This window comes from Argentina anserina, chromosome 7 (assembly GCF_933775445.1).
Source record: "Argentina anserina chromosome 7, drPotAnse1.1, whole genome shotgun sequence".
Lineage (NCBI taxonomy): Eukaryota > Viridiplantae > Streptophyta > Magnoliopsida > Rosales > Rosaceae > Argentina > Argentina anserina.
Window position 1 is genome coordinate 19,133,376 of NC_065878.1, and position 12,574 is coordinate 19,145,949.

General features: G+C 37.1%; 1 protein-coding gene across 1 annotated transcript; it reads left to right on the forward strand.

Moving 5' to 3' along the window:
- The first annotated feature begins 7,511 nt into the window (after positions 1 to 7,511).
- LOC126801718 (protein INVOLVED IN DE NOVO 2) lies at positions 7,512 to 12,574 on the forward strand. The gene is made up of 8 exons (XM_050529161.1): positions 7,512 to 7,641; positions 8,236 to 9,189; positions 9,437 to 9,618; positions 10,189 to 10,278; positions 10,382 to 10,669; positions 11,298 to 11,519; positions 11,884 to 12,122; positions 12,198 to 12,574. Exons 2-7 carry the CDS (start codon positions 8,265 to 8,267, stop codon positions 12,118 to 12,120), a joined length of 1,944 nt encoding a protein of 647 aa, XP_050385118.1. The 5' UTR covers positions 7,512 to 7,641; positions 8,236 to 8,264; the 3' UTR covers positions 12,121 to 12,122; positions 12,198 to 12,574.

Consider the following 12,574-nt stretch of genomic DNA (forward strand, 5'->3'; position numbering starts at 1 on the left):
ATTTTAAATAAACAGTGTTCAACAACATAAACATAATTATAAAACACACATAGATCTTTAAAAAAACGTAACTTCTTTAAACCATTGACTACATACGTAAGTCGTAACAGCTTAAACATAAACATTCAAATAAACAATGTTCAAACATAGAAACGCAATTCATCATCTCCCTGTTGGAAAAATGGTTCATAAACCATTTAAAACCAAATTTTAATTATAAATTAAATTAAGTTAAACTTATAATTAATCAAAGATGAACATAGATTTGAGTTCTCCATAATGAGGGCTACAAGATCATATGTTTGTTTGTGTAATTTGGTTTGTGGGTGAATAAGAAATTGTCACTCAAAGATTGCTACTTAGAATGAGGGAAAGGTGTTTGTCGGTTTGTCCCACATTGCAAAAGAGAAGTGTTGAAAAGACTTTATATAAAATCCATTGTGTATGGATTGTAAAAGTGTATAAGCCCTTTTATACTCTCTCGTGCACGCGCAGGGGGTGCAAATCCCAGGTCACAAGGAAAACTCGTGTATGCATGTGCGACCTGCGGACACGAATGCAACACCGAATTGAGGGTCGGAACGCAGAATCTTTTTGCATTTCCGAAAATTCGGTTTTGACTTTTCAAATTCTCTTGACTGTTCAAATTCTTCTTTTGTAACAACTGTGTTATTGTGTGTTATGGAGAATTATAACAGAATTAAAATCAGTGTTTGTAACATATGTAACTCATATATGTTATGATCTTTTGATTTCTATAACAGCCATCCTATTCATTGCTAATTGCAAATCCTCACTGTATAAATAGCCATCATCCTTTCTTGTTTTTTCATCCATTCGAAATACAATCATATCCCACTCTCAAAGTTCTTAGCTTTTCTCTGGTGATAGAAAGAGGGACCTTTCAAGTTCGTTAAAGATTCTAGTTAGCAGTGCAACTTCCTAGAATCGTTTAGTCGTTATATCCTGGGAGACAAGCGCCAAGCAGCCTTGCACCGGTAGAGGAGGCGTAAACGTCTTAAGGACAGTGTGGTATCACACACGTCTCGACTAGTTCTTCCATCACCAATCGTTCGGTATTTTGGTTGAATTATTTTTTGTGTTCTTCGTTATTAGAGTTACATGTTTAGTTTTTGTTTTATAATTATTTATAATTCAGTTTATTAAATTATATATGCAATATATCACTGTTTTTCTAACAATCTTAAGACGTTTAGTTTGATATTGCTTATATAATTTGTATTCAATATTTTTCTAAATATTTCCAAGAAAACTTATACCGTGTGTGTGTTTCAGTTTCTGAAAATGACTCACGGAGAAAATTCTGGAAATGGCAAGGGACCTTTGGTGCCAACTGTGCCTACTGCCCCCATTGTACCTGTCTCAGTATCCCATGGGGAAAAACCTGAGAAGTTCAACGGTTTGCATTTCAAGAGGTGGCAACAAAATATGATGTTTTATCAGACCACTCTGAATCTGGCAAGATTTTTGACGGAGAATGCTCCTGAGTTCAAGGAAGATGACCATAGCGATCAAGCAAAAATTGCTGCTGTGAATGCATGGAATAATTCTAACTACTTATGTAGGAATTATATCATGAATGGTCTAACCGACTCATTGTACAATGTGTACATTAGCATGGAACAACAAAAGAGCTATGGGTTGGAGAAAAAATATAAAATCGAGGATGCCGGTGCCAAGAAGTTTATCGTGGGCCGCTTCCTTGATTATAAAATGGTGGATTCCAAAGCTGTGATGAGTCAATTCTTTGAGATTCAGCTAATCCTGCATGAGATTCACGCTGAAGGAATGCAACTAGGTGAAAGTTTTCAAGTGTCATGTGCTATTGAAAAGTTACCACCTGCCTGGAAAGACTTCAAGAATTATTTGAAGCACAAGCGAAAGGAAATGACCATGGAGGATCTAGAGGTTAGGCTTCGCATTGAGGAAGACAACCGAGGATCCGAAAAAAAAACATGGATCAATGGCGTCTCTGCCAAGGCAAACATGATGGAACATGGTCAAGGTTCCAAAAACAAGAAAGGCAAGTATCACGGGTCCAAGCTGGGGCCGAAAGGAGGCATCTCCAAGAAGCCAAGGTTTGAAGGCAAGTGCTACAACTGTGACAAGACTGGTCACAAGTCTGTCGACTGCAACAAACCGAAGAGGAACAAAAGGAAGGAGGCAAACCTGATTGAAGCTGTCACTCAGGATGTTGCAGACATGAACCTCTGTTGCATGATATCTGAGATGAACATGATGGATTCAAACCCCAAGGAATGGTGGATGGACACTGGAGCCACCAAACATGTCTGTGCTGACAAGAAGATGTTCTCCACCTTCGAACCATCTGAGGATGGGGAGATTCTGTACATGGGGAACTCTGCAACCTCCACAATCAAGGGGAAAGGAAAGGTGATTCTGAAGATGACCTCTGGAAAGGAGTTGACTATGAACAATGTCCTATATGTTCCGGAGATCCGCAAGAACCTGATTTCTGGTGCAATGTTGAACTCTCATGGGTTCCGCATAGTGATAGAGTCTGATAAGCTTGTTTTATCCAAGAATGGAATGTTTGTGGGTAAGGGCTATGTATCAGGTGGGATGATCAAAATGAATGTAATGACTTTGATCAAGAAAATGAATGAAGCTTCTACTTCCACCTACATGATTGAGTCTTCCAATTTATGGCATGGTAGACTAGGACATGTTAATTATGATACTTTGCGAAAGTTATTTAACATGGAACACTTACCAAAATTCCAATTTGATTCAAAACATAAGTGTGAAACTTGTGTAGAGACAAAACTGACTAGATCATCTTTCCAAAGTGTTGAAAGAAACAGTAAACCCCTTGATCTGATTCATACAGATGTGTGTGATTTAAAATCAACGTTATCTAGAGGGAATAATAAATACTTTATTACTTTCATAGATGATAGCACGAAATATTGCTATGTGTATTTGCTAAAATGCAAAAGTGAGGCTATAGAGAAGTTCATTCTCTATAAAAATGAGGTTGAGAACCAACTCAACAAGAAAATTAAGGCACTAAAAAGTGACCGAGGGGGTGAGTATGAATCGCCATTTGCTGATATTTGTGCTCATAATGAGATTATACATCAGAGGACTGCTCTATACTCACCACAATCCAATGGTGTAGCAGAACGCAAAAATCGTACTCTAAAGGATATGATGAATGATATGCTACTCAGTTCTGGGATGCCACCCAACATGTGGGGAGACGCGATTCTCACGGCAAATTACCTTTTAAATAAGGTGCCCAAAAAGAAAGAAGAAAAAACTCCATATGAGTTATGGTTAGGGAGAAAACAATCCTACAAATACTTAAAAGTATGGGGATGTTTGGCAAAAGTGAAAATTCATAAACCTAAAAAGGTGAATAATAGGCCTAAAACGGTTGATTGCATCTTTATTAGATATGCACATAACAGTTCGGCTTATCGATTCCTAGTCCACGATTCGAGTATTCATGAAATCCATAAGGATACGATAATGGAATTGAGAAATGCATCCTTCTTTGAAAATGTATTTCCACGGAAGTCTAGAGAGGAATTTAGTTCTTCTAAACGGACACGTGAAGACAACCGAGCCGAAACTGATGATGCTCAGGATCAAGAATCTGAGTCGGAGTCCGAATCTAAGTCTGAGGTTGAACCTAGACGAAGTAAAAGGGCAAGGACCGTAAAATCCTATGGACCTGACTTCCTGTCATATATGTTGAAGGTGATCCTCGTACCTTCAAAGAGGCAGTCAACTCTACTGATGGTCTTTTGTGGAAAGAAGCAATCAAAAGTGAGGTTGACTCTATCATGTAAAATCACACTTGGGAATTAGTGGATTTGCCACCTGGGTGTAAGCCTTTGACTTCCAAGTGGATTTTCAAAAAGAAATTAAAAGCTGATGGGTCAATAGACAAATACAAGGCTAGACTTGTTATTAAAGGCTACAGGCAAAAGGAGGGTTTGGATTATTTTGACACGTATTCTCCTGTGACGAGAATAACCTCCATACGGATGGTACTTGCAATTGCAGTGTTGCACAAACTTGAAGTACACCAAATGGATGTAAAGACGGCTTTCCTAAATGTAGATGTAGAAGAAGAAATCTACATGGAACAACCAGAAGGTTTTTCTGCTCTTTCTCAGAGTAAGAAGGTGTGCAGATTGGTTAAGTCATTATATGGCTTAAAACAAGCAACAAAACAATGGCATGATAAATTTGATAATGCCATGATCACCAGTGGATTTAGAATAAATGAAGGTGATAAGTGTGTATATGTCAAAGACACTGAAAATGGATATATCATTCTATGTTTGTATGTGGATGATATGCAACGATAAGATGATCAAGTCCACTAAAGACATGTTGAATTCTAAGTTTGACATGAAAGACTTGGGACTTGCTGATGTCATTTTAAAAATTAAAATTACGAGAACATCACAATGGCTTGTGTTGAGTCAAACACACTATGTGGACAATATTCTTGGGAAATTTGACAAGGAATGTTCTGGAATTGTCAAAACTCCTGTAGATATGAATCTACATTTGTCCAAGAATAAAAGTGAAAGTGTTTCTCAATTAGAGTATTCAAGAATAATTGGGAGTCTAATGTACTTAACAAATTGTACAAGACCAGATCTAGCTTATGCGGTTCATAAGCTAAGTAGGTACACGAGTAATCCTGGAGCTATGTATTGGCAAGCGATTGGTAGAGTACTCAAATACTTAAGGTATACTCGTACCTATGGATTGCACTACACATCATACCCAGCTGTTATATAAGGGTTCACTGATGTGAACTGGATATCTGACATGAAAGACTCAAAGTCTACTAGAGGATATGTATTTACGCTAGGGGGTGCAGTCGTGTCCTGAAAGTCCTCAAAACAAACAGTTATAATTAGATTCACAATGGAGTCTGAGTTTGTAGCACTAGACAAATGTGGGGAGGAAGCAGAATGGTTACGCCAGTTCATAGAGGACATTCCTAGATTGACAAAACCTGTGTCTGCGATTAGTATACATTGTGATAGTTAATCTGCAATTATCAGGACACAAAGCAAGATGTATAATGGTAAGTCTAGACACATTTGTCGAAGACATAATACCATTAGACAATTACTCTCAACTGGAGTTATCTCTATAGACTATGTAAAGTCTAAGGATAATATTGATGATCCTTTAACCAAAGGGTTAAACAGAGAGTTAGTTGAAAAATCATCGAATGGAATGGGACTAAAACCCATTGGAAATTAAAAATCACTACAGTGGATACACAACCTAGCTAACTGGAGATCCCAAGATCCAGGTTCAAAAGGGAAAACCAAATTGTGGAGATTAGTTCGGATCACTGTGGGGAGTTCCCCAAGTCCATTCCTATGATGAAAAACAGTGATACCCGTAAGGATGAGGTTAAGCTAAAAAAATTTAATGATTCTTATGCGTCGAGAAATCGAGCAAAGTAATGCGCGGGTTACTCTTAATTAAGAGATCACCTATGCAAGAGAGAAGTATGACCGCTTCTAGGGGAGTTAATGAGGGCATAACTATTATCAAACTAGTTGCAGAACCAGGCGTGTGTTCCATGGCCAAAATGGGCATAAAAATGAAAACCGAAGTGTACCAGGGAGACTCATGTGTGAAGTATGTCATCATTTACACAAATGACGAATAGTTCAAAGACATCGCGTCTACTATTTAGTTAGTAAAGTAAGCATACTTTCATAAGGGAATGTTCAAATGGTCAAACCTACCTATCTTATGCAGGTTTCAACCGTAGAAATCTATCACCAAATTATATCGAGTCTTTGGTGGCCAATTTCATTCATGTGGGGAATTGTTGGAAAAATGGTTCATAAACAATTTAAAACCAAATTTTAATTGATTAATTAAATTAAGTTAAATTTATAATTAATCAAAGATGAATATAGATTTGAGTTCTCCATAATGAGGGCTACAAGATCATATGTTTGTTTGTGTAATTTGGTTTGTGGGTGAATAAGAAATTGTCACTCAAAGATGGCTACTTAGAATGAGGGAAAGGTGTTTGTCCCACATTGCAAAAGAGAAGTGTTGAAAAGACTTTATATAGAATCCATTGTGTATGGATTGTAAAGTGTGTAAGCCTCTTTATACCCTCTCGCGCACACGCAGGGGGGTGCAAATCCCAGGTCACAAGGGAAACTCGTGTATGCCCGTGCGACCTGCGGACACGAATGCAACACCGAATTGAGGGTCGGAACGCAAAATCTTTTTGCATTTCCGAAAATTCGGTTTTTTGACTGTTCAAATTCTTCTTTTGCAACAACTATGTTATTGTGTGTTATGGAGAATTATAACAGAATTGAAATCAGTGCTTGTAACATATGCAACTCATATATGTTATGATCTTTTGATTTCTATAATAGCCATCATATTCATTGTTGATTGCAAATCCTCACTGTATAAATAGTCACCATCCTTTCTTATTTTTTCATCCATTCGAAACACAATCCTCTCCCACTCTCAAAGTTCTTAGCTTTTCTCTGGTGATAGAAAGAGGTACATTTCGAGTTCGTTGAAGGTTCTAGTTAGTAGTGCAACTTCCTAGAATCGTTTAGTCGTTATATCCTGGGAGACAAGCGCCAAGCATCCTTGCACCTGTAGAGGAGGCGCAAAGGTCTTAAGGAGAGTGTGGTATCACACACGTCTCGACTAGTTCTTCCATCACCAATCGTTCGGTATTTTGGTTGAATTACTTTTCGTCTTCTTCGTTATTAGAGTTACATGTTTAGTTTCTGTTTTATAATTATTTATAATTTAGTTTATTAAATTATATATGCAATATATCACTGTTTTTCTAACACTCCCAAAACCTAACAACATAATTTTCATAATTTTCCGTCCTCTACTATTTATCATACTTTCCAAGAAGTAAATGGTGTTGCCGATAGATTAACTCATTTTACTTGTGGTGGTCTTATTAATAGTGTATGGTTTGAGGAGCCTCCTGACATTATACATGATGTGCTCTATACGGATATTTGTGGTATTTCTCATGTAGCACAGGATTCAGGCCTTTTGTTCATCTTGTTACATAACGTTATTTCTATTAACAAAAATCGCGACAACCAGTTCTTTTTAAGTGATTTGTCTTAAAAAAAACATGATTTTCGAGACCAATAAACTTTCTCCCATCAACGTAACACACACATTCTAAAAACAACTTACCACGTACATCTCAAAAATGTAACTTCTTACCTCAGTCCAAGAACACATCATACATGCATTTCCAACACCCTAGATAGAATGCATGACCAAGTAGGTATGCACGAAATATTGGAAACAAAAGATTTCTTAATACTGGAATCTCCACATCACCAGATTTTGGTGGCAAAATAAAGCTCACCCCGTTGAGTGGGGAATTATTTAATTCCTAAACTGTCCTCAAAACCGTTGAAACCTCTCGAAATTTGTTACGAAGTTTTACCCGATTTCCCTTTAGATAAATAGCCCTTTGTGATTTTCACTGACCACCAAAACAAACCAACCCAATAAACCCAGTGGTTCTTCTCTCCAAGTCAGACTGTGACTGTGACCCAGTCTTCCTTCTCTTCCGGAGCTCCGATTCTCTCTCAGGTGACCTCACTGGGCTCTTCAATTTCCGATTCTTTACTTGATTTCGGTTCCGATTAGCTGCTTGCATGTACATTTTTTACAGCGTGCATTGCTGTTTTAGGGTTTTGAATTTGTGTGAGGTTTCAAGTTTGGAGCTTCAGGGATTAGAGCTGTGTAATTCTTTTGATTTTTGGTTTTTTTTTATCTGAGTAGTTTTGTGTTGGGATTATGTATTGGAGCAAGAATTAAGTAGTGATTTAATTTCACATAAGAGAGAAATGAAGGATTTCATGAACTGAAGTATTGAAATTTAAAGCCTTGTTTTGTTTATCTTAAAATTTCTGGGTTGATTTTGTGATTTTTGTCTTCCAATTTTAGAGTGGATATGAAATAGACAAAATAAATAAAGAAAGAGACCAATGTTTGTGAAATTGTGAAGAAATTCGATTCACAGCGTTGGGCTACTGAAACTGTTATTACTCACTCAATCAAGTCTACTTTCTGTTTCATTTAAACTGTGTTTGTGTATGTTCGATTTTGTAAAATGAATATATTTGACAAAGTTGAATTCAACAGTAATTTTGACAAGTGATTGTGAAAAACATAGTGTTACAGGTTGCTGCTGCATTTTAATTACAGCGGAAATGGGGAGTTTGGAGTTAGATCATAGCTCTGACGAGGATACAGATATGAGTGACTCGGAATTGGATGAGGAGGTAGAACAGTATCTTGAAGAGCTGAAGAATGGGAAGCACATGGTGAAAGGTGGGGAGGGGATATTTATGTGCCCCTTCTGCCAGAGGAAGAGGAAGCGGGATTTTAATTTAAAGGACCTGCTCCAACATGCTTCTGGGGTGGGAAAGAGTAATTCAGACAAGAGAAGCTCGGAGGAGAAGGCCAAGCACTTGGCTTTGACAAAATATTTGGAAAACCACCTAGTAGCTGAAGCTGGTCCATCCAAATCTGTGGCTGAGGATGAACCCCCAGTCGATTGTGACCAGGATGAAAAGTTTGTGTGGCCTTGGGTGGGGGTTGTGGCCAATATCCCGACCAGACGAGCAAATGATGGGAGATTCGTAGGAGAAAGTGGATCCAAGCTGAGAGATGAGTATATAAGGAGAGGGTTCAATCCCACCAGAGTTCATCCTCTATGGAATTTTAGGGGTCACTCAGGAAGTGCTATTGTGGAATTTAAGAAAGATTGGCATGGTTACTACAATGCTATGGCTTTTGAGGGGGCTTATGAGGCAGAACGTCACGGAAAAAAGGACTGGTTTGCTACTGGTGACCAAAAATCTGGTCTCTATGCTTGGGTTGCCCGTAGTGACGACTACAAAGCCAACAATATAGTTGGAGAGCACCTCCGTAAGATTGGAGATCTTAAATCTATACCTGAAATTATGGAGGAAGAAGCCAGGAAGCAGAGTAGTCTAGTATCTAATCTGACAAGTATTATAGAGGACAAGAACAAGGATTTGGAAGAGATGGAGCTGAAATGCAATGAAACTACAAGTGCAATTAAGAGTGTAATCAATGAGAAAGATAAGCTTGTACAGGCTTACAATGAAGGTATGTTGATGAAAGCAACAATGAATTCCTCCTTTGGCCAGTTTCTCGATGTTTTAACTGGAACTGCATCTTCAATACCTTTTACTTTTTTAATAAGCTTCATGCATAGTCCATTTCTGCAGCTGTATGTCTTAGTCTGGTGAAGACATTTATTTTTACCATTGGGGTTTGGTATATTTCATTATCATTTATACTATTACGATGCTGAAGAGACATTCATTCATGACTTAATTGTTCATTGTAACAGATATTAAAAAAATCCAAGTAAGTGCACAGGAGCACTTTAAGAGGATTTTTAATGACCACCAGAAACTCAAATTGCAGTTGGAATCCCAAAAGAAAGAGCTTGAATCGCATATAGAACAAATGGAGCAGCGTGCTGCAGATAACGAAAGTGAAAGTAGAAAGCTTGCTGAGGAGATTGAAAAGGTGTGCTACTTTGTGCTTGATTGTTGCACAGTTGTCTCTATTAAATTATTAATATCCTCTGACAATATATGAACTCTGATTGGGTGAAGACCATCTTGTCAAAAAGTTACAGTACACAAGCATGCTGTTTGAGTCTTTGGGCCTAAAACAAAATGAAGTCATGTCATATGTATCTTTACTTACAAAAACTCACTGAAATAAAAATAAATAAATAAAAAGATTCTTCTCACTTTCATCCTGATTGCAAACTTGTCATGAAACATACTTGTAAATATGATAAAACTTATAGCTGTAGACTACTGTTCGCAACACGCAGATTACCTTTTTGTTCCTCGGCATTTGTTGTTCTTCATAAACAACTGCACGGACTTATTTATTTATGAGTTATGACATCTGATATGTGACCAAGTAGTTTCTTCATCCTGATTATTCACATAAATGGAAATAATGTGTCAGATTTATTGGTATCCATTCTGTATTTTGTACTTGCTGCATGAGGCAAAAGCATCTCTATCCTACACACATATATGTGTTTATAAAGATTTCTTAACACTCATTTTGTTCTTACAGAATTCCGTGAAAAATTGTTCTCTTCAATTGGCTGCTGCAGAGCAAGTGAAAGCTAATGATAATTTATTGAAACTGGCTGAAGATCAGAAGGTTCGTTGGTTCATTTTAAGTACTTTATAAATGAACTGGACATTATTTTATAGATAGATATCAGATAGGATCTTTGATGCATGTTGTCACCAATTTTATTCAGAGGGAGAAGGAGGAGCTCCATAAGAAAATAATTAAACTGGAGAAGGACCTGGATACAAAGCAAGCACTTGAATTACAAATTGAGCAACTAAGAGGGAATGTAAATGTTGTAAGGAGCATGGGAGATGATGGTGATGCTGAAGTGTTGAAAAAGGTAGACACAATGTTGAAAGATATGAGCGAAAAGGAAGGTGAACTTGAAGATTTAGAAGCTTTAAATCAAACTCTAATTGTAAAGGAGCGTAAGAGCAATGATGAGCTGCAGGATGCTCGAAAGGAACTGATAAATGTAAGTAATTTCTCCCAATATTTACTTTATTTCTTGCCTCATTTTAGCTTATTATTGAAGGCATTTCAGATGGTCCTGCAAGAGTTTGGAAGTAAGCCTTGTGATTTTTGTCTTTTTTGGGGCTGTGATTCTTAGATTATGTTCCATTCTTTTTTGCCATACGATTACTATAAGAATTGCTACAATAGAGAACTTTTCTTCTTTTTTCTTGTTATTAATCTTGCAAGTTTGCCTGATCATGATGTAGAACTGTATATGAAGATTTACAATCTTTAGCAATGTAATAATAATTGGGTGGATGAGCATGGGAGTTTTCAAGTCGATTTTCTTACTTAGAAATTTAAACAGAGAGAGAGAGAGAGAGAGAGAGAGATTCCTTTTTAAGGTGATTAAGCGACTCAAAAGTTAACGTACCAGTGTTTCTTAAATCACCCTTTTTAATTAAGACCTTACTGGTTAATTGCAAGTTAGACATGATCTGTTTGTTTCGGTTTAATATTTTTGTTGAAGCTGGTTCTTCATTTTGTGCTCTAGAATAGTGAAATGTGCCTTTGTGCTTCATATTATATTGTTTCAAACTTCTGTACTTAACTACAAGCTCCAAAATAGTAATATATGTATGCTGCAGGGTCTGAAAGAATTAGACACGTCCAATGGTGCTCAAATTGGTATTAAAAGATTGGGAGAGCTCAACAAGAAACCATTCCTAGAAGCAATGAGGAGAAAGTACAAGTATAATGTGGAGGAAGCTGAAGACAAGGCCGAAGAGCTTCGTATTTTGTGGCAAGAATATCTCAGAGAGCCAGAATGGCATCCCTTTAAAGTTATTTCAGCGAAAGGAGGACACAAGGTGTACTTTCTTTCTGTTAATCTCAATGTGTCATTAATGTTCTTATATCTGTCTCCCCCTAAAAAGAAAAAATATCAAATATGTCGAAGAAAGCTCTAATAATTTTCTGCTGCATGATTATATAATTTTTCGTTTGAATTAGTTTGAATAGCCTTGATAATTATGAACTTATGAGTTACATGCGATTACTTTGGTCCAGAAATGTGCTTCAACAGCAAAGACACGAAAAAAAAATAGCTTTAAATCTTTAACCATACTAATTTTCTCTGTGCTTTATGCTTTACATTGTACGACTCTCGGCCCTTAATTTCTGACTTCCTTTTTAATTCATGTGGTGTGCATATTATTGATGTCACTGGCTCAGGAAATTATAAATGGAGATGATGTGAGATTGAAACGCTTGAAGGATGAATTGGGTAATGATGCCTATAATGCTGTAACTTCAGCTTTAATGGAGATAAACCAATACAATCCCAGTGGGAGGTATATAACTGAAGAATTGTGGCACCATGGTTACGGACGACAGGCTACACTGAAAGAGGGAGCTGCATATATTCTGAAGGAATGGAAACAGAAGAAACAGCGATTGGATATGGACTAAAGGTTAGTGTTTAAATCGTAGCATATTTACCTTTACATAGGACATGCCTTAGATTTAAGTAATCATTTCCATTTCAGCTGGCTGAATGCTGAATATGGTAAGCAAGATGGCTTCTCCAGACGCAGATGACTGAATAAACTCTTCCAGCCCTATGTTCAGTCCTAAGGTCTCACTGGTAGTTCTCACCAGCAGCAGCAAAGCTGTATTTCATTTCAATAAGATGTAATCATTTGTTGAGTCGATGAACTTATCTCTACTTTCAAGTATTAATAAAACCGTATATGGGAACTATTATACTGACCCAATATGGACGGTACAGTTGTTCCCAACCTCTTATTTGAACTCTTAGTCTCCAAGAAAACCATTAGCTTTCACATGTTTGTTTATACCTCGGTCATCATTTCGGTTGTATCAGTATCAGTAGGTGTGCTAATAAATCATCACTTTGCAAACT

Excerpts from the sequence above, each read along its gene's own strand:
- LOC126801718 (XM_050529161.1), top strand. The coding sequence starts at position 8,265 with ATGGGGAGTTTGGAGTTAGATCATAGCTCTGACGAGGATACAGATATG. Across the intron at positions 9,619-10,188 it reads TTGCTGAGGAGATTGAAAAG|AATTCCGTGAAAAATTGTTC; the intron begins GTGTGCTACTTT and ends TTGTTCTTACAG. Across the intron at positions 10,670-11,297 it reads CTCGAAAGGAACTGATAAAT|GGTCTGAAAGAATTAGACAC; the intron begins GTAAGTAATTTC and ends TGTATGCTGCAG.